At 53.7% G+C, this 25,216-nt stretch overlaps 5 protein-coding genes across 5 annotated transcripts; 3 read left to right on the forward strand and 2 right to left on the reverse strand.

Moving 5' to 3' along the window:
- Positions 1–4,137: 4,137 nt before the first annotated feature.
- On the forward strand, positions 4,138–7,823 carry INS49_004534 (uncharacterized protein; the record flags this gene model as incomplete). The annotated part of the gene is made up of 2 exons (XM_043165323.1): positions 4,138–4,680; positions 4,773–7,823. The coding sequence occupies 2 exons, from the start codon at positions 4,138–4,140 to the stop codon at positions 7,821–7,823; spliced, it is 3,594 nt and encodes a 1,197-aa protein (XP_043018038.1).
- A 2,310-nt stretch (positions 7,824–10,133) lies between these two features.
- INS49_004535 (uncharacterized protein) lies at positions 10,134–12,178 on the reverse strand (the record flags this gene model as incomplete). The annotated part of the gene is made up of 4 exons (XM_043165324.1): positions 10,134–10,391; positions 10,503–10,795; positions 10,910–11,639; positions 11,705–12,178. The coding sequence occupies 4 exons, from the start codon at positions 12,176–12,178 to the stop codon at positions 10,134–10,136; spliced, it is 1,755 nt and encodes a 584-aa protein (XP_043018039.1).
- A 2,595-nt stretch (positions 12,179–14,773) lies between these two features.
- On the reverse strand, positions 14,774–18,585 carry INS49_004536 (uncharacterized protein; the record flags this gene model as incomplete). The annotated part of the gene is made up of 4 exons (XM_043165325.1): positions 14,774–15,400; positions 15,596–17,772; positions 18,188–18,405; positions 18,461–18,585. 4 exons carry the CDS (start codon positions 18,583–18,585, stop codon positions 14,774–14,776), a joined length of 3,147 nt encoding a protein of 1,048 aa, XP_043018040.1.
- Positions 18,586–21,694: 3,109 nt separating this feature from the next.
- INS49_004537 (uncharacterized protein) lies at positions 21,695–22,895 on the forward strand (the record flags this gene model as incomplete). The annotated part of the gene is made up of 3 exons (XM_043165326.1): positions 21,695–21,767; positions 21,927–22,692; positions 22,760–22,895. The coding sequence occupies 3 exons, from the start codon at positions 21,695–21,697 to the stop codon at positions 22,893–22,895; spliced, it is 975 nt and encodes a 324-aa protein (XP_043018041.1).
- Positions 22,896–23,545: 650 nt separating this feature from the next.
- On the forward strand, positions 23,546–24,267 carry INS49_004538 (uncharacterized protein; the record flags this gene model as incomplete). Its single annotated transcript, XM_043165327.1, has 2 exons — positions 23,546–23,947; positions 24,028–24,267. The coding sequence occupies 2 exons, from the start codon at positions 23,546–23,548 to the stop codon at positions 24,265–24,267; spliced, it is 642 nt and encodes a 213-aa protein (XP_043018042.1).
- Positions 24,268–25,216: the final 949 nt, after the last annotated feature.

Genomic DNA, 25,216 nt, shown 5'->3' on the forward strand with positions numbered 1-25,216 from the left:
CACCCGACTGCGAACTGCCGTGACTCGTGGGATCCCCACCGGCTAACCAGGTAACTAAACAATCAAGCTAACGGAGAAGCCCCATGGCCCCCCAAGATCGTCGCCCAAGGGAGACCGAGGCCGGCGCCGTTGAGACCACTGACATACTACTGACCTACAGCGTCCCAGAGGCTTGGGACGCTGATGAAGGGGGAAGTTCAGGGCACGGCTTGACTGATTGATTGATAGACCGTCCCGGGGGATCCTTCTGCCCTTGCCCCGAAAAACGACACAGGCTACACAGTATGCCAGACATTGTACCGAACTGGTCCTCGCGATGACTTTGTCTGCTGCTTGCTTGAATTTCCTCCAACCGCAAACCGCTCGCAAGCAGTTGCCTCACGACATCTGTTTTCCTCTCACCGGCATTGTTCGGTTTTTGGTTCACTCCTGTCTGTTGGCCGGCAGGCATGCTGCAAGTGGCAGGATAGGTCTTGGACAGGTAGGTTATGCGATGCACGCCCCGTGTTATCGCCGCAGCGCCAGACACGACCTCGGTATGGATGGGCTGCAGCGCATCTGCTCCCTGGCTCCCAACTACCCAGACTACCAAATGCTGGAGAACACCTTGCCCAGCAGCCAGCCAGCTGGCCCCTCCCTTGCGGGACGAGCCTCCTGCCAAGGCGAACGCATGAAAAAGAGGCACAGGTCTCGGGTCCTGCGCTCTGGGTAGTCTACTTCCTGGGCAGCTGGGCCGTCCCGTCTGAGAGAGGGCGGTGCAGAGAGGGCAGGGCAAATCTTGCCCGTCTTTGTTATCGCGGCGCTTTTCTTCTCCTGCTCCTGCCCGAGGGCTCGTGCAGGACCGGCCGAAAGAGGCGCTTGTGCTTTTTTCCCCTTCCTTCCTTCTCTTATTCTTAATCTTACTCTATCTCGTCTATCTATCGCCCGGTGCAAAGGGATCTACAAGAGCGCGAACGCAGATCTCCGAGGACAAAACGTTTTTCCATACACCCCCAAGCGCTCGTTCCACACAGCAACATGCTCGATGTAACGGTCCCGGGCTGGTCTGATCGAGCGCAGGCGCGGCGTGGTTTGCTCGTCCCGCTGCGATGCTGTCGTTCGTTCGCCTCGTGCCGAGGATGCATATGGGAACTGATTGATTGACAGGCAGAGAAGATGCGCTTATTAATTTCACTGAAAATCTCTGCTTGGCTATCATTTGCATTTGTGACCTGGGGCCGCGGTTCGAGGGAAGGGTTAGTTTAGCAAAGTGGGCCGCCGCATGGCAAAAAGAAAAAAACCCACATGCAGTATGTAGTCTGCTGCACGTACACAATGGGCTGACCCCTGCCCAGCTGGGACTCTGCAGCTCTCCTTCCTGCGCGCCACCCACGCACCTACCCACCGTGGACATGGACAGGGCCATCACGAGAAGAGCGTGCTTGCTGACATGGTGCAATTGAGCAGCGGTTAGAGAGGGTTGGACGTCTCCTTGCTGCAGCATCGGGTGGGGGACCCATCGTGAGCGTGTGAGTACGGAGTATGTCTGTGGGTGCACTACATCGATATCCAAGACGGAATGGGAGTTTGAGGGTGTGTGATCTCTGTGACCGTGTGCCGGGGTGGGTTTGCCTCACTTTCTGGGGGAAAGGGGTGTGTGGGCAGCTTGACTTCCGAGGGAGGCAGCACTTGCATTGCATGGTTTGCTTTGCTTGATTGCTCACACCTCACAGCTCATAATCCATAAAGAAGGCAGAAGCAGGAGAGCTTCCTCGAGAGGCAATGGAGAAATGGCGGACCTGGGCGGCGGATCGGCCTCTGCGCACTGGCCGCACTTAGAATCATTTCTCCGCGCCCCTTTTCGCACCCACTGCCCGCCCTGAAGCAAGATTTGAGGCCGGATCGGACTGACGGGCTGCTCGCGGCTTCTTTGGTCACAAACACTGTGTTTTTATTTTTATTTTTATTTTTTTGTGATGCTACATGGGATCGCGGGGAGCAATATACAGGTCAATTTCGTGGGCTTCCTGTCCGGCCTCGTCAGCATTATGTTACTCATCGGGGTCTTCTGTGCTGTCAACCGGAAACACATGGAGATGTGGGCGATGGATTGAGGCGCGGTCGTGCAATTTCCAAGATGGCAAGGAATCAGTTGTGCAGGGTATGGGAATCCCGCCTCGACCGCCCATCTCCGTCCGATAAGCTTTCTCGGCCTTGGAATGTGTGTTACCTCGGAACCGCAAACCCACGTTTTCCCTGGTGCGGGCGGACGACTGTGGGAGGATGAGGGGGATGCGATTTCGTCAATGAGGGATTGTTGTTGTTGTTTTGTTCATCTGCTGTGTAGGGTATTTTATTGCTCGGCCATGGCATCGGGCCTTTTCCGCCCTGGACGATTTGATTGATGCTCAATTACATGTACCATGTATACATCTGTCTACAGCAGACTGCTCTCCCAGTTCGCAGACATGCAGTTATTGTACGTAGCCTACTTACTCCCTTCGCATCTTTGCCTGCCCGCCATGCCGTTGTTGTCACGACGATGAAACGTAGCAAGCCACTGGACGAGTGAACGTGCCCAACATTTGTGGTGGACCGAATCGTCTGTTGCTATCCAAGCAGAACAGACAGCCAGATGGACAGTCAGTGGGCCCCATCTGGGAGCACCATTGACCAGTTCATGCAGATCGCATCACATCGACCGACCCGGGGGAGATGGAAGGGACTCGGCGACAGAGAGAGAAGGAAGAGGGACGATAGAGTGCGGGTGAGGGAGCTGGCTTGTACCCCAGTACTGTACGTACCCTTCCTCGACCCAGGCCAGAAGGAATGACAGAAAGCAGGAAGGAGGTACGTACCCGCCCGAATCGAGGGTCCGTGTGGTGGTGACCTCGGTCCCGCCCAGCACGAGCCCAGCAAGAGTCCAGCCAGTCCAGGTCTGGCTGCCCTTGCATCTGCATCTGCACTGGCCCCTACGCAGCACCCCTGGCCCCGACCCCTGCGCCCTGGGACGAGCAACAGTAGCGCCGCCCGTTCAGGATGAGCCCTGCACAGGGGGCGATGGCTGTGGTGCGCACAGTGCACTGTGTAGCAGACGGACCAGAAATCCGTCATTCCAAGGTCCAATCTGCCCAGGTCCCCATGTAACCCAATCTGCTCTTTCCCTCTCTCTGTGTGTGCATGTGTGCGTGCGCTGTGGTAACCGCTACTCGGTTGTCTCGACAGGTCCTGGGTGAGTTGATCGTACCTTCTACTTGGACAGATACAACGGCTCTTCCCTGCCAGACCCTGGCCCGCCCACCCATGTACGGACTGTAGCACTGGTGGTCTACCTGCCCACGGGCACGGGCAGAGGAAAACACCCAAGTCGCCCATACCCATACAACACCCACACAGATCCTCTCCCTCCTCCTGCTACAACATTCCAGAACGCTCCGCGTCTCTGCTTTGCTTCCTTCTACATACTGCTGCCGCCGCTGCTGCTCCAGACGGACAGGCGGACAAAACAACAAAATATCGACTCCGAAACGATCTACCGTCGAGACTGTGACCTCGAGAACACAGAGGCCGTGTGTTGTTGCTCCATCACTCGCAAGCACACCACCGCATACGCACATAGGCACAACGCAGGCACACACACATACGCCACGCCGCACCACACCACACCAGACAGACATCCCCTCCCACCCGGGTTGTTGACTGGTACTGCATTGATTGGGTACAACTGGGAACGGAGATTGGAAAATCTGCGCCTCACCTCACCAGCCTGTCTAGACATCTATCCAAGAGACGACTTGGACCCTGTCTGGAAGAAGAGGTCGAAACAGCCCCAATTGGAACCACAAACCTCAGCCCAGTTTCTAATTACTCCGCCATTATTCGAACCACAGGGCAAGGAACGGGGCAATTTGCGACAACAGGGCTCGACGATCATTTTGGAATCTTGGGACGTTGAAACCAGGGAACCAGTCGTCGTCAACGGAAAGGAAAAAACACGGTGCTCGTGCTTTCCACAACCGAGGGATAAAGAACCTTGGGTTTGGCCACCGGGTCCACATTAGAACTGCCCGACACGACACGACACGGACAAGGACAACACGGACAACGGCTGAAATAAACCGCAGCTCTCATGACTCTCCACTCGTGAATTCCACCGCCATGGTTATGCTGAGCGAACAACCTTTCCGGTCGAGTTTGCAGGTGGCGCCCCTCACTATCCAGAAATCCAGGTCCGACTCGACTGGCGATGCCTCGACACCCGAACATTCTTCCTCCACCAACCCTTACCAACGATCAGAGATGACTCCCCCGGCCACCCCCGAGGGGTCGCAAGAGGACCTCAACTCGCCTTCGAACCCGCCGCCCGTCTTCCACAACTTCCTGCGAGCGTTTTACCCCTTCCATCCCAGCTATGCCATGACCGATTCCGCCGTCACCCTGCCATTGAACGAGGGAGATGTCGTCCTGGTCCACTCCATACACACCAACGGCTGGGCAGACGGCACATTACTGGTGTCCGGCGCGAGAGGATGGCTGCCCACCAACTACTGCTATGCCTACGACCCCGACGAGATGCGGAACCTGCTCAAGGCCCTCCTCAACTTCTGGGACCTGTGCCGCAGCACCGCCGTCAACGATAGCGAGATCTTCGGCAACCAGGAGTTCATGAAGGGCATCATTGCCGGCGTGCGCTATCTCTTGGTATGTTGACGTGGCGCATCTAGCCCGCCTGTCGTGCAAGGGGTCTCGCCCACTACTTTGCCGTTACGCTGCTGCTAACTCTTGTCGCACAGGAACGGACACATTGTTTGACCCGCGAATCATCGGTCGTCCAGCGCCACGATGGGCTACGGAGGGGCAGGAAATCGCTACTTTCCGAGCTGTCCGCCCTGGTCAAGACAGCTAAGCGCTTACAGGAGCAGCAGAAGATAGCCAGCCCCACCGACGCCGTAAACGACACCGTCGACGAGATGATACTGAAGGCGTTCAAGATCGTCACCAAGGGCGTTCGCTTCCTCGATGTCCTCGAGGAGGACAGGCAGTCACGGGCACCAGCCGTGACCCTCATGCCGACTGTTATGGAGGAGAACTACGTACCGCCGACGCCCCCAGCCGACGCGACAAGTTTTGACGACGACCGGAGTACAATCAAGTCCCATGATGCAGGTTCCCGTGCGGGTGACAGCGGATTGGCTCCCGAGTCACCCACAGCCGGAGCTAGTGAGGATACACAAATGGCTACTCACTCCAGCGACCGTTTGTCAACTGGTCGCTCCGCGGGCACAGGGGCACGGCTGTCTCAGAACAGCCAGAGGGCTGTCAACTTTAGCCGCCTGTCGTCTAGCATTGCTCACCGCGTCTCTCTCGCAGGCCCGTCGCCGTTGTCAAGGCCACAGAACCTTGTCTCAGAGCGTCTCACCGCCAGCCATGACACCTTCCTCTCCCACCTAGGCTCATTCATCGGCCGGCTGCACCTCCAGTCACAGTCACGACCACACCTCGCACTGGCCATAAAACAATCGGCAACATCCGGCGGGGAGCTCCTGGTGGTCGTTGACGTCGTGTGCGCGCACAGTTCTCTAACCAAGGAGCTACTAGAACAGCCCCGAGCTGCCATGTACGACCGCGTATTAGATCTCGTGCACGCCGCCCGGGACATCCTGCACCACGATAATGGCCCCGAACTGGCCGAAATCATCATGACCGAGGACAACAGCAGACTGTTGTCCGCCGCCACCGGCTGCGTGAGGGCTACCGGCGAGTGTGTCGCCAAGACGAAATGGGTCATCGAGAGAATAGGCGATTTCGAGTTTGAGCTCGAGGACGGTAGCCTGGGACTTGACCTGGATCTTGGGGCCCTCGACATCGTCGGAGAGGAGCGAGAAAGATCCGCAAGTGTTGCATCCACGGTCGCATCTATCCACAAGCCCCTGCCAAAGGACAAACCGCTCCCGCAGGTCCCATACTCGGCGTATCCCGACAGTGATGACACCGAGCCCCTCGTCATGCCCCTCCCACCACGTCGTGAATCACTCCTCTTCTCCGACGGAAACACCTCCGATAGTGCGACATCAGTCTCCTCGATCCGCCCCAGCCTTCCGCCATTACCGAAGCTGTCGACATCCTTCGCGCCCGAAGATTACAGCCCGACCAACTCCGCTGGCCCCGAGAGCGAGGGGAGATCATCCTACCAGCGCGAGAGCATCGTTGCTACCAGCTCTGCCAATAGCAGCGCGTACGTAAACAGAGGCTCCGAGTCAAGCCTCCTCTCTCAAACATCCACCCGTGCTACAACACCGGACCTGCACCTCGGCCCGAAGCTCCAACCCTCTATCTCCGAACTTAGTGCCACCAGCAACAACGGTGAGGAGGTCGAGGAGGTCGAATCGAGGCTCCTGGAAAAGACATATGCGCATGAGCTCATGTTCAACAAGGAGGGCCTGGTTGTCGGCGGCTCTCTGCCAGCTTTGGTGGAGCGCCTGACCACTCACGAGTCCACGCCCGATGCCCTGTTTGTCTCGACCTTTTTCCTCACATTCAGACTCTTCTGCACACCAACGAAGCTTGCCGAGGCCCTGATTGACCGCTTCGAATACGTCGGTGACTCGCCACACATGTCTTCACCGGTCCGCCTGAGGGTTTACAATGTCTTGAAGGGATGGATGGAGTCGCACTGGCGAGACGAGACAGACCACAAGGCACTGGATTTGATCAAGCTCTTTGCCGAGTCCAGACTGCACTCGGCCCTGCCGTCGGCTAGCAAGCGCCTTCTCGACCTGGTGCAACGTGTCTCTTCTACAGACACCACCCTTGTGCCGCGCTTCGTCTCGTCCATGGGCAAGAACAACGCCGCCGTCTCGCAATACGTAGCAGTGGACACGCCGATGCCGGCACCTGCTCTCACCAAGAGTCAGGCGCATGCCCTGGCCGTATGGAAGGCTGGCGGAAGCAGCCCGACTATTCTTGACTTTGACCCTCTGGAGCTCGCCCGCCAGATCACTGCGAAGCAGATGGGCATCTTCTGCTCCATCCTGCCAGAAGAGCTGCTTGGTTCGCAGTGGATGAAGAAGGGCGGCGCGGGCTCGCCCAACGTCAAGGCTCTTACCGCTCTGTCTACTGAGCTGTCGAACCTGGTTGCCGAGAACATCCTGCACTACAACGAGGTCAAGAAGAGGGCCGCTGTCATCAAGCAGTGGATCAAGATTGCCCACCAGTGCCTTGAGCTCAACAATTATGACGCGCTGATGGCCATCATCTGCAGCCTCAACAGCTCTACTATAACGCGTCTACGAAAGACCTGGGACGTCGTATCACCCAAGCGACGTGAGATGCTCAAGGCTCTCCAAGCCATCGTCGAGCCCGCCCAGAACCACAAGGCGCTCCGTGCCCGTCTTGCCGACCATGTCCCACCCTGCCTTCCCTTCCAAGGCATGTTCTTGACTGATCTTACCTTCGTCGACATTGGCAACCCAGCCACGAAGCAGCTTCAAGGCGAGGACGGCAACGACATGACTGTCGTCAACTTCGACAAGCACACGCGGACGGCCAAGATCATCGGCGACCTCCAACGGTTCCAGATCCCCTACCGGCTTACCGAGCTGCCCGACATGCAGGAGTGGATCCAGTCCGAGCTGGAGCGCGTCCACGACTCGGACCCCAAGAGCAACGTCCAGGTCAGTTACTACCGCAAGAGTCTTTTGCTGGAGCCCAGGGAGAACCAGATCCCACGCACTCCAGTGGAAGGCCCCGGTGGTGCGAACGCGCAAGGCATGTTCACCTGGAGGAAAATCGGGACGTCCAACTCCAAGACCCTCAACAACGCACTTACTCACGACTCATCTTGAAACGTAACTACTACTACCACCACCACAAACACCACCTAGAACCGACGACCGCCAGCATTTGCCTGCCTTTGCACGCGCACGCTTCTTTGGCTTTTATATTTTGGTCCTTTATATTTTGATACCCAAAAATTACTCGTTACTTGCTTTATTTGTATTTTGTTATCGGATAGCGGGAAAAGAACCACACGAACTGTCTTCGTCGGCATGACATCGAATCCTCCGATGCCGCATCACACCACACGACTACACGACTTGTCTCGCAACCATCGCACCCAAGGAGTACTTCTCATATTGAGAGGACCACGATCGATCCATAATCGACTGGCTTTATAATCCACCCAGCTCGCGCTATCTGGCCATGAGGTGTTCAGCCGATTATACTTATTCTTTTATGAACGACTGCCAATCATCACCTTTGGATACGATTGGCAGCTAGACCGGTGCAAACCCGACTGGCCCTTACCGACCGGAGGCTCTCGCTCTTCCTTTCCTTTCGGCTTTTGCTTCTTTCTATTGCTACTACTTCGCTTTCCTGTGTACTATCAAAGGATATCACGACCCGGCGACTGGACGGTGGGAAAACAAAATCATTGTGCTTCTACTTGCCACTCCACTAGGCACCCAGCGGCTACGGTGGAACGAGTGGCAATGCAACCGGAAGTTTGGGCGCTTGAGCATCATCGTCATCATCTGGAGTTCCTGGTGCTTTTCCTATTTTGCTTTTCCGATTCTCGTTGAAAATCATGGGGCTCTGGGTGGTTGCGCTGTTGCTGCTGCTGCCTCTCAGAAAGTGAAAGGCTGGGGTGTTCGCTGCCTCCAGGCGAGAAGTGGCAGCGAGACAAAGAATAATACTTGAGCATGGAGGATCTGGCACGCGTGCACGCACTTGGATACTGATGGGGAAAAAAAAGAAAGGGCTTGATGGGGATATCTCGGGTTGGGAGGGTGATGACCAACGGCGTGGGCGTGGGCATACGCACGCAAGCGAACGAGCACCCACGTCTTGATACCATATTTAAGTCGTGGGGACATGACCACGACCAGGCAGGAGGAAGGAAGGGGAAAGGAAAGGAAGGAAAAGGGAAAACAGTACTGCGCAGCACAGCACGCCAACAGCAACAGTCTGGAGATGCCCCCTACCTTGATGAAAGGTGGGCAGGGAGATAACCAACACGCAGCCTACAGTCAGCCAGTCAGCCAAACGCCCCCATTCCGGGGGGGGGGGGATTACCGGCTAGTTCTCGCTGGTCACGGCTTGAGGAGACTGATTGGGCATGAAGATAAATGCGATGAATTGAAAGCGTCGATGAGAGAAACAAAATAAAAAATCATTTACAAATTATTTACACTGTTGCCCCCTTGTATGTTTTTCTTCGCCTGTGTGAATATGATGACTGTAATGACTGATGACCATGATTGAGTGTGCGAATTTGCCATGTAGACAGAGGTGTTGGTGGGCAGGTGGGATAGGTCCACCGTCCCGGCAACTGAACCGTTGCCTTGACCGGCGCCAGGTGTTCATCCTCCTCCCCTGTGGCGGATGTACTGTGAGGGTGTATGCGTCTGACTGGGGTGCGCCTCGAGCCACCTACCTACCTCAGCATCATAGTAAACCAGGCTGCTGTGTTCCCACCCCGACCATGTTTTCAAATCTGGGAGGTCATGGTAGCCGACTTTCGATGGCCTAGGACCTACCTTTTGATGTTGACTGGCAAGCCGTCACGACCGACAGGGCTCACACATTTTTACTTAGAGGCAACCTGCAAGGAGGAAGGGAGACGGGCGTGTCACGGGCCGAGCGCTCGTATGAGAGAATCACAACCCGTTCAGGACGGACCAGCAAAATTGCTGCGCCGCCCTGTCACACGCACGGAGTTGTGGCACCTTTGTAGGTAGATGTACAAGACTGTCCAGTCCAGTAGAGGAACCGTCGCCGTGATGCCAGCTTCAGCACAGTCACGTCTCATGTCACACTGCAGCCCATACTGATGCACAGATGAAAATAGGCCGCTGCTCCGACTCGATATTGTCTCAATTCATTGTGGACATGCATAAGTAGCGGCGGGAAAATAGCCGCTCGAAAGCTGTAGGCTCAACCCAGGTATCTCGACGTCCGCCGCGAGGCGGACCTCCCGAATTAACCCACCGACCACCCGACTCTTCATCGCCACCCGCTGATTATCCCGCTTCCCCTGGGACCCCCACAAAGCACCACCACGTTCACCAATTGTATTCACCGGCCTCCAGAATCCTGCGAGCCGGACGCGAAAGAGCAGGAAAGGGTGGCAAGAACGACGATAAAACAAGGAATTAGATGAAAACCGTGTGGATGGTCCTCTTCCATGTCGGCATGGCCGCCAGCTCGGCGCGGTAGACGTTGATGGCGTCCCAGTCGAGCTCGCGGCGGCCGATGTCGACGTCGATGTCGCGCGTGCGCAGCCAGGCCTGGCGCTTCCAGGCAAAGCCGACGAGCCAGAACAGGATGACGACGGGGAGGGCGAGGTACGACTTGAAGAAGCCCTCGGCGTCGTTGAAGCCGCCCTTGGGAGGACAGATGGCAACGTAGAACTATTTTTGTTAGCAAAAAAGTTGGATGTTGGCTTTCGAACGGACGAAAAGACTCTTTTTCCTGAGGATTGCAGAGGAAGGGCTGAACGTGTAAGTGGCCAGAATACATACCTGAGCAATCAACACAAGCACAACCAAGATCAGGCCAAGATAGCTGCCGTAGACACCTCCAATGGCCTTGAAGGGGATCTCGTCGACCGTGTGACCGTGGTAGGCCCAGGCGCGGCGGAACCGGATATGCGCGAGGCAGATGCTGCCCCAGGTGAAGAGAGCGGCCAAGCCAGACAAGGCCAGCAGCCAATCGAAGACTTCGGGCCCTCTGGCGTTCAGGTTTATGTATGCCAAGCACCCAAAGAGCAAAATGATGCTGACACTCCAGAGGGGGCGGCCCGAGCGGTCGATGTCTGTTGGCATATGTTAGTGGGCATGTACTGAAGCTGAGGATACAGCGCACCAATATTGCGTCACTGGGAAGATAGCAGGGATTGTACTGGTGGGGGGGGGGGAGCTTGACGTACAGGTGAACACCTTTGGAGCATAGCCCTGCTGCGCAAGCGCGGTAAGCGTACGGCTGCCGCCGTAGACGCCGGACACTCCAATGGAAACCACGGAAACGAGGATAATAACATTCATAAATGAGTCGAAGCCCCGCAAGCCGGCATACTTCCCAACCAGGACGAAAGGCGAGGCGTTGACATCGGCATAAGGATTGGCGCCGAGGAGACTCTCATCAGTCGAGTCGATAAGCAGGCCGACAAAGAACAAGCCCAGGATGTAGAAGAGCGTGATACGCCAGAAGACTTGCTTGATTGCGCCAGGAAGACTCTTCACCGGGTTTTCGGACTCTGCCGCAGCGAGGCCCACGAGCTCGGTGCCGCTGAAGGCGAAGGCAGCGGTGACAAAGACCGAGCAGAAGCCGCGAAAGCCGTTCCTGAAGGCACCCGGGTCGTACCACAGGCGCGCGCCCCAGTACTCGCTGTAGTTGCCGGATGAAGGCCCGCCGCCCAGAACGCACACGAGGGCGATGATCATGAAGATGACGGTGGCTGCCAGCTTGAGGCAGCTGGACCAGAACTCCTCCTCGGCGTAGCCTAGGGTGCCGAAGACATTGATGATTATGATGAAGACGAGGAAGACGGAGATCCAGACTGCGACCGAGATGTTGGGATTCCAGTATTGGACGGTCAGACCGCAGACTGTGAGTTCGAGTGGGAGGACGATAGCCCATTGAAAGACGTAATTCCAGCCCTTGGCGCAGGTCAGTAAATGTGTGGCTTTTTGCGGGATTCAGTTCTTGGCCAAGTATTGCTCACCATGGCAAAACCCCAGCTGGGATCAATGAACCTCGTGGAGTACGTGTAGAAACCACCAGAGACGGGATACATGACGGCCATTTCGCCCAATGCGTAGACAACATTGAACATCATGATGCCAATAATCAGGAAATCGATCAACAAGGAGCCAGGACCGCCAGTAGACAAGGCACTACCAGAACCGACAAAGAAACCAGCGCCGATTGAACCTCCGATGGCAATCATGTGCAGGTGGCGCGTCTTCATGGACCGATCGAGCTCCACGATGCCGTGGCCATAGGCACGAGGCTTGAAACTGTCGAAGGTCACGCCCAGGCGAGTCATCAGGGGCTCCTGGGCGATCTCCTCGGCGACGCTCTTGTGGTGAGGCGCGGTGGGCGAGCCATGGCTGTCGTAGCTTGGAGGCAAGACATCGCCTTCTGACTTTGAGATGGCAGGTTGGGTGGGCGTGAGGCCCTTTTCTTCGGATGTCATGGTGAGGATCAAATCTGAGGTGGTATGGTCGATGGAAGTCGTGATGTCTGTGTTTGAAAGGGAGCCGCAGTCTGCAATTTGAAGGTTGAGGTGTCAGTTGCCCAACGGCCACATTCACCGGCTACTAGATCTGGTGAAGAGACGTCGAGACAAGCAAGAGGAACGCGTGAATTCGTAGACGACTGCAAATGAGGGGTCGAGACTGGACAGCGGCTGAGCACGGCCACAAGCAGGAAAGGCAGGTAGGCTGAGCCAGTTTGTATGCAGCTGTGGGCTGTAGCGTGTAATATGCGCGGATGCTTGTTCTCGATGCAACCACAGATTCAGGAACGAAGCTAGCCGTGTTTTGACTGGTGGTGGTCCCGCGGTGCTTGAGTGGACTGGCTGGCTGGGTCACGAGCAGGGTGAAACGGGTCGAAGACTTCTGGAAGCTGAGGGGACTTTTGCCAAGTTGCTAGCGAGGACAACTTATCGGCCAATTGGGGACGTTGACACTGCCAGCGACGGTGGCAGGTTGGCAGGCTGTCGAGTAGATCGAGGGCCGGGGGCGCCGGGGTGGTGGAAGGTGTGACGTTTGGGAGTTTTCATGTGTCAATGGTCCTGGCGAGTGAGGAGGGAAGCCAAGAGCTGGAAGAGGCAAATAAGCTGGGGGCGAGCGATGCTGATCATCTAGGCTTGATGCGGAGGAGTGATGAGACGACGAAGACAGAGTACGAGGCCCGGCGACCAAGCCAAATGGGCAGTGTAGCCGAGGAAAGGCAAGGCAAGACACAAAATAAGGAACTGACAAGTGGCACAGCAGATGAACAGAGAAAGAATATCGGTGTTAATAAACACGCATCATGCAGACAGCAGCGTCTCAGATACGAACCCAAACTCAAATCATTTCATGCCAGGGAGCAAGGCACACATCTGTCCAGATCAAAAATGATGCCCAGGTCATTTTGGACCAGCCACTGCCTGTCCGACACGGCCAACAGAAGGAAATGGGCGGCTTAAGCGACTGTGCTCAGGGCGCAGGATCCGCAGCGATGAGATAGAGTTGCACGGCGTAGCACCCGGAATCAGACACGGCGGGCGATGGCACGCAATGTGAAGAGATTTGCAGGGTGGGATTGCGTGGGCAAGAGGACGACCCGTCGCCCTGTCAATCCTCGCCCGCAATGTTTACGACCATGGACCAACAAGTCCGCGTCGACATCCACGTCGACCATGAATGACATGACCCTCCGCAAGCTGGGACAGGTCGGGTCAGCAATGGCACCACTGATAGAGGTCTCACTCACTCACTGGACGACCTCCCAGCCCTCGACTCGATAAGCGGACACCAAGCCACGGGCAAAAGGCTTAGCGCGGCTCGGCAAAGCTTTCCCGGACGTGCTGATGCGCCGGGGGCGTCTTTGGGCTGCTGGGCATCAGCACGGGGCCATGCCGCCAAGTCCACCAAGTGCCGAGGGGCATCGACGCTGTCGACGGTGGATCTGGCTGCCCCATGGCCTGCATGGGTGGTGATTGCCCACCTGTTCGTCCTAGAAAGGGTCCTGCGCATTGAGTTGAGTTTGAGATTACATGCGTTGTGTATGTGTGTCAGACAACGGACCAAGTCAGCGAACACATCTCTCTGCCTTATCACTGTGAGCTTGGAGAGAGTGGGAGGTCAGAAATGACGGACGTTGGTCGCCCGGCTCCTCTGCTCCTTCCCCGGTCCCGCACCCGGCAATGCTGCAAGGGTAGGGGCAGGTGGGGGTGCGCTAGTCCCGCTTTACCCCAGACTTGTTTTTTGGGGCCCACTCCACCTTCCTTCCTCCCTTCCTTCCTTCCCATGACATAATGACAATGCCTCCGTCTTTCTGCCTCTTTGTCTCCGACCACCCGACCATCCGACCCGCCTTTTTCCGTCACCAACAGGTAGTACAAAGGGAAGCAAGGTTGGTAGTCAATGCTGGCACCCTAATCACGCCCGGAAAGACAATCGATTGTCCTGTGGTGGTACCACGAATCCTGCCCCAGACAAGTCGAGTGGCTCAAGTTTAGTTCCGTCTAGAGTGCCATTCGCTCTGTCACAGGATCCTCCAACTAGCGATTCTACGATGGGCAAAAACACTCAGGGTAATACATGGATGTCAAACTACCTGGACCTCGTAGGACTGCATAACGCAGCTTGTCTTTCACAACAGGAGCTGGTCACGTGTTGCACGGAACGCACATCAGGGGTTGACATATTTCAGATGACAAGTAGAATTACACTTGTCCCTTAACTCCAAGGTCTCTCGCAATGTGCCAAGTGCGCACCTTATGGCCCGAATGTCACCGGGAGGGATAACATTAGGACCTGAGGATGCGTGTTTGGGCCGAGAGGCGCATCTTGAACGGTAAAGGTTTTTCATGGAGTTCTCTTACAACACTTGAAAATTTCATTCAGTCATTACTACATAAAGATGGAAGACCTCTGATTGCGCCCAGAACAAGCCCATCAACACCATAACCTACATCAACAAACGTTCCTGAAGACCGCAGATAATGCCTGGAACCCTAGCCATCCTATCCTACCTCGACACGACCTGTATCGATTCCCTTCTATTGCCATCTCCTTCATCATTCTCTCTTCGCATCGCACCATTCGTATGACTGAAGGCTCTTGTAACATTCCTCATCCTCAGCGGTCCACTCCCTGTGCTCCTTCAGGAGGCCTGCAGCTGCAAAGTGCTGATTCTGTTCGGCGTGCACAACAGCTTTGATGTACTGTGCTCTGTGAAGCCCGTCCGTGCAAGCGCCGTGGTTCAGCAAAAGCTGGACCGTGTCGATCCGGCCATGCTCTGCTGCTCCTTCCAATGCGGTCCGGCCGTTCTTCCGAGCCCCTCTGGCATTGACATCAGCACCAAGCTCCAGCAGTCGGAGGCTTATTGCAAGATATCCATGGATACAGGCGAGCTGTAACGCGGTGGCGCCAGAGTCCTCTGCCGCTGGTGCATTGATGCAAGCTCCACGCTCTATGAGAAGGGTTGTGAGACCCAGGTTTCCATTCTCTACCGCAGCCTGTAATGCAGTTCGTGGCATGCAATTTCCAATGGGCTCGCTTGCTGGGATCTCGTTGACGCTCACACCTGCGTCGAGAAAGAAATGCACCATGGCATCGTTCTCGTCTGAGACCGCCACTTGCAAAGCAGTGGGGCACCAGGGAGGCCGATCTTGACGATCGATTCTCACAATAATTTGCCAGTTCTGTAAACATAGAAGTCGGCGAAGGAGACGTAGGTTTCCCCTCGTAGCTGCTACCACAACAGTGAGGGCATCGAGCTCGTAAGAGCGGGCCAACAGACGACTCAACATGTCCTCGAAGGCTGGCCAATCGACACAGCTGTCTCGAATCGCGGCTAGACCTATCAATGGAGAGCATGCAACCCGTCCTTCACATACCAGAAGTTGCGTTGGGTCCATCTGAGCAAAAGGGTTGGCGCCGTATCGCTGGTCCAGGATCCAGGAGAAGACTTTTTGGGGGAGTCTCGCTGTTTTCATCGTGCCAACAGTATCCGGCGTGAGCAGGATGCGCAATACTTCAGGGTTCCCGAACGTTGCAGCGATCAGCAGGGCTGTGTTTTCTTTCTCCCATTGACAGTTGCTGATTGTCCGTCGACTTATCATGGTCTGGATGTCCTCGATGAAAAACCCATCTCTGGGGTACACATCATTCTGCAGCGCTCGCAGCACAGTCGCAGAGAGCGCCCCAGAATCATATGCTACAGGAAATCGTATTAGAATCTCCCTCGCTGCAGGTCCCAAGAACTTCAGGAGACAAATCTCCAGCAATGGCCGCCCGAAAAGTCGCCGCTGGTCCAGATTTGGCGTCGCGAGGATGAGGTCCACCTGTGTTTTGATGGGTAAGGCTGATATCCCCGGATATTGTAAGGCGTCTATCAAGTCTTGTTCGCCGAACTTGACCCCCTCTCCTAGGAGAAACTGCACAATCGCATCATGACCCCATCTTAGAGCAAGCCGCATAATCCTTCTGATGCTTTGTCCATCTGGTTCCCACGAACCATGATTTAGCAGTGTTCCTAGAAGGGATAGAAGCCTGAACTTGACTGCTAATAGGATCTCTCGACCTGTGAGCTGGCAACCCCAGCTAACAAGGTCAAGCGCAATGTCTTCTTTACGGGCGATTATGGCGTATTCCAACGGGCTTTCGACCCTGGCTTGTGCGATACAATCTCTAGTTCTGGTGTCTTGTGATGGCTGAAACCACAGAAAGTCTTCCCTTTCCTTATTCAGTTGCGAAGGCGAGCATATGTGTCGGATGCGATAATTGATGTTTCCACCTGACTTGACGAGCAAATTGAGGATTCTCTGAAGCAAGAAAGTCTCGCGTCCACAATGCGCAATTTCACGTGAACATAAGGAATGGATTGGAGAGTCTTGAGAGCCGAATGCGTGGTGGGTCTGAGGGATGTCGATAGTTGCCCCCAATCGCAGTAGTAGGTCGAATACGTCGTACTGCAACTGCATCCTCATGCTAGCTGCGGCTAGACATGAGAGACCGAAACGATTAAATCCGCGTACATCTCCACCATGCTGTGAAAGAAACTCAAGTGTGGTGACATCAACGCTGAATGAAGCCAGAATCATGGTGTCTAGGTTTATCGCAGCTCGTTGTTTAAGAAGATACTCCAGCCTGGTGATGCACTCGTTCACTGCCAGTGGACATCCAATTTTGTGGTTCTGCGAGGCCGAAAGGGTTGCCTCATAGCGGTTGCAATAGCTGCAGAAACCCATATAATAGAGGCACACCAATCCCAGTAGATTGACGGTCTCGAGCTTCAGGGTCCAAAAGCGTGACTTCATAGATAGTTCCGGGTCATTGACGTAATTGAAGTTGAGGTCCAGAGATGGATCAGACTTCAGCAGGCGATCGGCGGTGTGGAAGTCGCCGGATAGTACGGCGCGCTTCAAGCTTGTTTGGCCATAGACTGCTCCTGAATCCAGTAGAAGGTTGCCGAGATCATTGTATCTGTGTTCAATAGCAAAGTCGAGAGCGGAGACGCATATTCCACCATCCCTGTCATGAACTCGCTGATCTGGGTTTCTGTCATGAATGCGCTGGTTTGGGTCAGCCCCAATTTGAAGCATCATCTCCGCCAAGGTCATATCTCCGCTAGTGATGGAGAATTCGAAGAGCTGTTCGATTAATGATTTCGAAGTGACCCCTTGGCCCGCAATCAGGAGGCCTTTCCATCTCGAGCTGCTCATCGCCAAAGTTTTGAGTGTGTCGCCGAGTCTGAACAAACGTGTCTTGTCATCATGGCTGTTGCCTGTCGAGAGCTTATTTGATATATGGAATATGAGAAGGCCAAGATCGGTGACAATTTGAGGATCGCATGGGCTATTTTCATGAGAGGCGGCGTCCCTCTTAACATTCTGCTCTCTTTCTGGCCATTCTGACATGAGGTAGGGTTCTTCAAGTTGCTCAACACCCAAAGGTGGCTTTCGTACCCTAATCTGGTTTACCAAAGTGACTGGGAGCTGGGACGGTGTCGGGGGCTTCACACTGGTCAATAGCAGAACGCGATTCTTGAAGCCCACGGACGTCAACACGAAGTCTGTAAAGTAACGTGTTAGCATTTGAAGAAGTGTCCATCTTCGAACTTTGGCTTGGATTCCAATGTTCACGATGTGTTATTTTCAAGACATCCAATAGAAGCTTTAACAGGCTGAGGCAGGTTACCTAATCCAAAGTAACCTCAGAAAACCATAAAAAGGGTGATTCATACTACTTCGTAGTTCACGGATAAAGTCCAGCCAAGGCAATGATGAAATTTCCCGGCCACAACCAAGCAAGGTATGTTGCGCTTCTGGCGATGCATTCCGGGAAGGTGAATCCACAGAAGAAGGCGGTGTGCAAATCACCAAATCGAAACCTTCGGGACATTTAGGACTATCTGTTGGACAGCATGTTAGCCAGTGTTTCTACCCGTGAAGAAGTTGACATGAAGATTTCAGAATCAAACTTGCCACCAGGTGCAGAGTACTTGTAGGACAGGCTGGGACGATCATGTCTCCTCGTTTCTTTGACGACTTTGGAATGTGGTATAAGAGTGCCATTGAAGAAGACTGCGCTGTCTTTCTTGTTTCTCGCCCGCTTTTGCACCTTGTGGTTCATATACCTCCACGCCTTTTCCGAAAGTCGGGTTCGCTGGCCCCAGCACTTGAGCCGGTACTCAAGTTGTGACTTGCTACATTGAATGTCATCATTGGATGGAGCAAAATGAATAAGGGTGCAAGACTAACGTGATACTGGAGCCGTCCCTTGAGAGTTCCTCTATCACCTCTTTTTGAGTGCTGCCTTCAGACAAGAGACACAGTATCTTCGGCTTCAGCTTTTTCCAGTCTATAGCTGATGGAACTTGTGGCATGATGCCCGTGTATAATCCGAAAGCAATTATAGTTGTCTTGAGTACGAGAATTCCTTGAACAGAAGTAAATCACAAGGCTTTGAGGAGAAAATAGGATCAACCAACCTATTGACGCGAGGGTGGGAGAAACAGGGATTTAAGTCTTCTCTTCTGGCTGCCTTATCAGGCAGAAGCTGAAATTTCGTGGTAACGCAGATCATTATCTGGCAGGTGAACTGTAGTTAAGGATTCCGATTGGACGAGACCATAATCCGAAATCAAAATGGGGAGAAAAGCAGGATGACCAAATGTGTAACATATAAATCATACCGATTGGCTCTGCCCAGAGCCTGAAAGCCACCCTGACAGCTACCTAGGTATGTCTCCGGGACCGGAACAAAGTACACTGATGCGGCTGTGCCCAAGAAGCCATCGTCTAGAGTTTCACCTTGTCAAGGCAGCTTGCACATACTGAGATCGTCCATCATTGGTCCTCACCATTCTCTGGATACATCGGTACCCCGAAATTCTTTTGAAACAGTTCTATTGGCCATACCCAAAGTCGGAATCCAGTCGTGGAGGCTCATTTCAAAGAAGGACTGCAATGCCTCGTCCTACTGTCGCTGGCATGGGGCAAACCCTGCTACGCAGCACTCCCTCATGGATCATTTAAAAAAGGTCGATTTCATCCACTCAAATTTTCAATCAAATTCGCGCCACTCTTCCCAAACTTTCCCGTCCCAACTTGCATACTATTTAAATTATACTTTTTCGACTGACAGCAATGGCTGTGTCAGCTGAGTTGACTGTCGCCATCCTGGGGGTCATTGTAACAGTGCCCTCCGCAATCATCGCCTTCGTTAGGTGCAGGCGAAATCGACATTCGAACGTCTTGCTGCCCATCGCTTCCGGTTAGTATTCAGTCAAGCTCCAATTTGGGCACATAAGCCTTCACGCATATTTATTTCACTGCAGTTGTACTGAACTTTTCTAGATCAGTCAAAACACAGAGAACAAGCATACTACGTCGTCGCAGACTTACGACTCTACCCAAGAAATTCTTGAAAAACGGTCAAGGGATAGCCTGAGCATGGATCAGATGGGTAAGAGGTCTGAGAAGCAAGGAGTACTCATTGTCTTTGTTGAGTTCACACTTCCTGTTCCTGAGCACTGCTACGAAACATTGGAAGGTGGGATTTCTGTTGGAGCTGTTCTCTTTCGTTCTGTGCTGGTGGGAGGCAAGACGGCCATGGGCTTTTCCATTCACTCTGCACGTTGTCTGAAATCACGGTTTCCATCGTCCACATCCGTAGAAACGGAATGCATCAGCTCCCACAACGACTTGTTTGACGTGGTTATCATACAGACTGTTTTATAATCTTTACTCCATCCTCTTCTACGTGGAGATAGTTGAGGAGTACGTCGCAGTTCCTCGTAAGGTGTGCTGAGCTCCACGCGAATTCTCTGCGTTGGTGGAATCAGCTCGCCTCCTGCCGCACAGCCATCGACAAGACAGCCTTTAAATATGCTCTGCACTTGTCCACATCGTTGACATTAACATCTATATGCTTCGATATTTGCCACATCCGCAGGAGACAGAGTGCGCCTGCATAAATTCCGTCTCCTCTGAGCGACAAAACTCCCCTCAGATTTGGAAAGACACATTTTTTCGTTGGCACTATGGCGTTAGTTGGGCCAGGTGACAAGCCCTAGACTCTTGTCTTCTTTCAACTTGGTGCGCGACGAGGCACAACATTGTAAGCCGAGGCGTGAGCATAGCGCACAGCAGGAATCGAACCAGCTGATCAAACCGGAATATTTCGAAGAGTGGGCATTCCTAGGTCAGAGCTAGCAATCTGGTCCAAACATTTTATCGGACGGTGTAGGCATGCCGCAACGCAACTAAGTTGAATATAACTTATCATATTTTCCACTGTTGAGCGCCTGGTAATGCGCTACAATACGGCTGGGAAATGCATTCATGCATCAAATCATCAGCTTGAGGGAGACCTATTGAGGAACCCCATAATGGGGATAGTGACATATGTGTCGTGTTACGACGCCTGGTAGGGTAATTCAATGTTTCAAGTGTTGTGTCATTACTATTTTCGCTGTGTTACCGCCTCAATATGTGATCCGGCCTCATCGTGGGCTTGGGATACTTTGACGGTAGCGCCTAGCTCTGTCTCCGTCTTGAGGTGGATATAAGTCGATCTAGGTGGTGTATTGAGGGCGCATCCCTCATAACACCAGATGATTGTCCGTGACTTGCTGTCCCAAATCCGGACGCGAACAATGCAAGTGTTCGTCAGGTATCTTGGGCTTCGAATCTCGATTGAGTTACATTTGTCTCTGCCTCGGACAATTCCCGAGGTTATCAAATCAGACATCGCCATTTCTCATTTGTAGTCTCCGATGGAAACAAACAACAGAATGATAGACCAAGTCGTAACAGACGGTGGACCATGTTGACATCAGCCTTCAGAAGAGACCGTGTCATCGAAGCTTCTGGTTGTACGCCTTGAACGACCTCGTTGGCGGCGCACAGCGTTTTGTCATGTAAGATAAACCATGAGGAAGCCCTCAGCCCCCTCGTTCAACACGTCTGAACTTCATCACGTTCTAATAAAGTTGGGTACTCCCCACAGATTTCACGTTTGTGAAACCGGGGATAAACTGGGTGCACTCACATTGTACCACCTTCCCCACAATTCGTCACTAACATGTATTCCATGCTTAGCAGCCTAATATCTTCATTGACGAATTTCTCAGCAGAATGGAAGCAGGCTGGAAGAATGATTTAGATTCAAATATTAACTTGATATTTTCCTCAGGGTCGAAATGCAATCGCAATCCACAAGCCGTCAATTTGGGTTGTAGGTGTGGTTTGTGAGTGCGCTCCTTTTTATCCCCGGCGCGCATGCGTGCCATCGACCAGCGTTAATCGGAGCCTTGCGACCAGCCAAGTGGCTCGTAATAACACCGAACGTCGTTTGGTTCGGCCGAACGGCTCTCTGCGAAGCCAAAATTCACATGCATCCAAGTCGAACCGCAATTTGCTTCATCATGATCATCCGGAGACAGGTTTACGTTGATATGACGTTGCCCCTCCCCTCCCATACGTTTGCACATGACGATCGACTTTGAGCATGATAAAGCGCAGAAGGTGCCTGTAGAAGATCTTCCTTCTCCTCAAATACCAGGTCCTCATTTCACTCAGCGACGCCCATCTGATTTCCACGCTTCGACAAAGTAGCACTGTCTAGCAATTCAAGGTATAATGGCATCAGCACTCCGACCTGCCACCTCTGCAATCCGCAGCGCAACCTATAGAGCCTGTAGGGCACCTTCATCACCCTTAGAAACACAGGCACGCAACCTATGCAAGACCTCAGCAGCCCTCTCTCAACCCAAGATCCTTCTTGAAGACTCCGCCAACGGCTACGGCTTCGTCCGTCACAACCCCCTCCCGCCCAAGCCGCGCTCCAAAGCCGTCACCGAAATCCGCGGCCCCTATTACACGGTTATGGGAAGTCGCTACCTGAGTGATGTTCTTGAGACAATGGGTGCACACGTCGACGGGCTCAAGTTCGCAGGTGGCTCGTTCTCGCTCTTCCCGGAGGACAAGCTGCGTGAGCTGAATGACATGGCCCATCAGCACGGCGTGTACGTCAGTACAGGTGGTTGGATGGAACATATCCTCTCTTCAAGTGGGGGAGATACTGTCGGTGCTGTGGACAAGTACCTGGCGAAGTGCAAAGACGTTGGCTTCGACGTCATCGAGATCTCTACCGGGTTCCTGTCCCTCCCAGGGGACGATTGGCTAAGACTTGTCGACCGAGTGCAGAAGGCCGGGTTGAAACCGAAGCCGGAGCTTGGCATTCAGTTCGGCGCTGGTGGTGACACTGAAGCGGGCGAGCTTGAGAGCATCGGCACTAGCGATCCGAGCAAGGTCATCAACATGGCCAAGAAGTTTGTCGACGCCGGCGTGGAGAGGATGATGATCGAGAGTGAAGGCATCACAGAGAACGTCAAGTCGTGGAGGACGGATGTCATTCAGTCCATCTTGAGAGACATTCCGATGGAGAAGGTGATGTTCGAGGCCGCCGATCCGTCGGTGTTCAATTGGTAAGCCCAGTCTCAACCTTCGCTTAACTATCATGACAACTGTCGAACGTCTACTAATATTAATTAGGTACATCCGTGAGTTTGGCGTGGATGTCAACCTGTTCGTCGATCATTCTCAGATTGTACAACTGGCCGGTCTTCGAGCTGGGATATGGGGCAAGAGTGACACCTTTGGCAAGATTACTACCTTCCGCCCACAGTAACCATTCAGATGTCCTTTATCCTGGGGCCTTGACGGACGGAGTGCTAGCAGTCCAGGAGGGAAAACGACTGGACATAGTAAGTAGGGGGTACGTTTGTGAGAGCATGAGCTTTGATTTCGCCATTGCAAATTTAGGACCTATCCCGAGGTTTACCACCCAAACTCAATTGAAATTTGCACGAATCCACCGTTCAACTCCGTGGCTTTTCAGATGCGCAGTGACTCACGATGCATTGGAAACTGTGTCATGTAAACTCGTGCGGTCCTAAGGCTAACCGGTATCGCGCAATCGGTGATTCAGCCCAATGCGCGCCCTTCCATTGTCAGATCTGCGCTATACCAGCAACAGGCGAGTAGAAGTATATAAGAGGTGATGCTATTCAACGATCTCTTCTTAACATATACCTTTTAATGTCACCAACCAGTCCCTCGTCTTCATTGTATTCATCCCAATCCGCAGCAATGCCCGCCGAATTCGAATACACCCTCGTGGGCTTCCCAACCCGCTATTCCTCATGGACAGCCCGCGCCGCCACGGTGCTAGAATATTTCCAAATTCCTTACAAGAATGAAGTCTTCCACCTACAAGAGACGCCCTATTCCACCTCGCGACCGGTCCAGCCCCCTTATAAAGGTGCCCTCCTTCCAGCCATGGTGGTGCATCCCACCGGACCGGAGTCACCGGACTTGACCATCCACGACTCCCTCGCCATAGTCGAGTTCCTCGCCGAGACGCACCCGGAGCTCAATCTGTGGCCAGAGGACAAGCAGCTGCGGGCCCTGGCGCGCAGCGCTGTGGCCAAGATGCACTCTGGCTTCACCGCGCTGAGGAACGAGTTCGCGACTAACTTCATCGCGAGGTATGAGTTTGCGGGGCGGGTTCCCATGAGTGAACAAGCGAAGGGCGACTGCGAAAGGATGGTGAAGTTGTGGGGCGAGTCCCGAGCCGCCACGGTGGAGAGGCTGAAGGCGCTGGGAAAGGAAGAGGGCGACGAAGGCTTTCTCTTTGGAAAGTTCGGAATCGCTGATGCATTCTTCTGGCCAGTTCTGTGGGTGAGTAAAGAATCTTCACACGAGTGCCTCGGATGATTCGGGCCAGCGACACGTAATTGGCTGCTGATGATTGAGGACAGCGCTTCCGCACATACAACCTCCCCCTTACGGGCATCTCTGACCAGGGGCTGGATTGGATGGAAACGGTATGGAAGAACCCGAAGTTGAAGAGTATCGGAAAAGATTACTTCGCGCAGACCGAGGATACGGCTACTAAGGTGGATCATTACGACGACATCTTCAGCGGAAACCCGAGTGTGAAGTATGGATTCTTTACGGAAGACTGGGAGTTTGAACGCCCAGCTGGTCGAAAATTGTGAATGGAGGTGTCGCAAGGTATTTTATGGAGCAGATATAAGGCAGTCCATGCCGTTCCCCAAGAAAGCTTTCTTCTAGAGCTTGACAGGGAAAGTAAAGACAACTCGATCTGCTTGCTGCGATTTGACGCGGAACGCCTATGGAGGAGTGAAGATCGCTTTACTTGCTTCATTGAAACCTTTTGCTAGTTCGATCAGCGGCGAAGATCCGACATTAGAGGCCACGGAATATGCGATCCGCCCAGTTTGCTTCTCTGAGCATCTTCGCCGAGGATGACGCCTGAAATGCCAAGGTGAACAGCTTATGAGGTGGAGAGCTAGGCAGGTGAACCGCTTGATGATGTTGAAAAGCTTTACAAGGGAGCTACTGAGGGGGCCTCTCCCCTGCATTTATTGTTCAGCCAGTGGCTTGAGCTCAACCTTGGGATGGTGTCGAACACTCGGTCTGATTTCTGGTGCCACCGAGATCGGCAGCCGCGATTAGCTTCTAGACAGTGTCCTTGCCAGTGAGTAGTGGAAACGCCTTCGCATGAAAAGAACACTCTAGCCGTCGATGGAAAAGACCGCTACTGGATGGGAAGAGCACGGCGTTGAAAGCGGTGTTCCAAGTAAGCCCCAAACCCAAATCGGAGCTGTACAGTCAGACCTTTGATTGGGGGTCTAGTATCATTGAAACACTCCCAGAGGAGGAAATGCGTGTGGAAAGGTCCACATAGTTGAAGAGAACATTAAGTGCGAAGAATAATTACAGATGATGAGTTGTGTTATTGGTATAACTAAGCTTCTGCAAGTGGTGACATGAGTCTGAAGTGACTCAAATAGAGCTCCTCGCTTGCTATTCATCCTTTGGACTCCAAAATAGTCGACCAAAGCCCGAAAAAATGTCGATGATCGATCAGCGAATGTTTTGAGCCCACAGTAGTGGTCACCACCTGACGCTCCTGGCTTCGGG

This window comes from Diaporthe citri (genome assembly GCF_014595645.1).
Source record: "Diaporthe citri strain NFHF-8-4 chromosome Unknown scaffold_12, whole genome shotgun sequence".
Classification (NCBI taxonomy): Eukaryota; Fungi; Ascomycota; class Sordariomycetes; order Diaporthales; family Diaporthaceae; genus Diaporthe; species Diaporthe citri.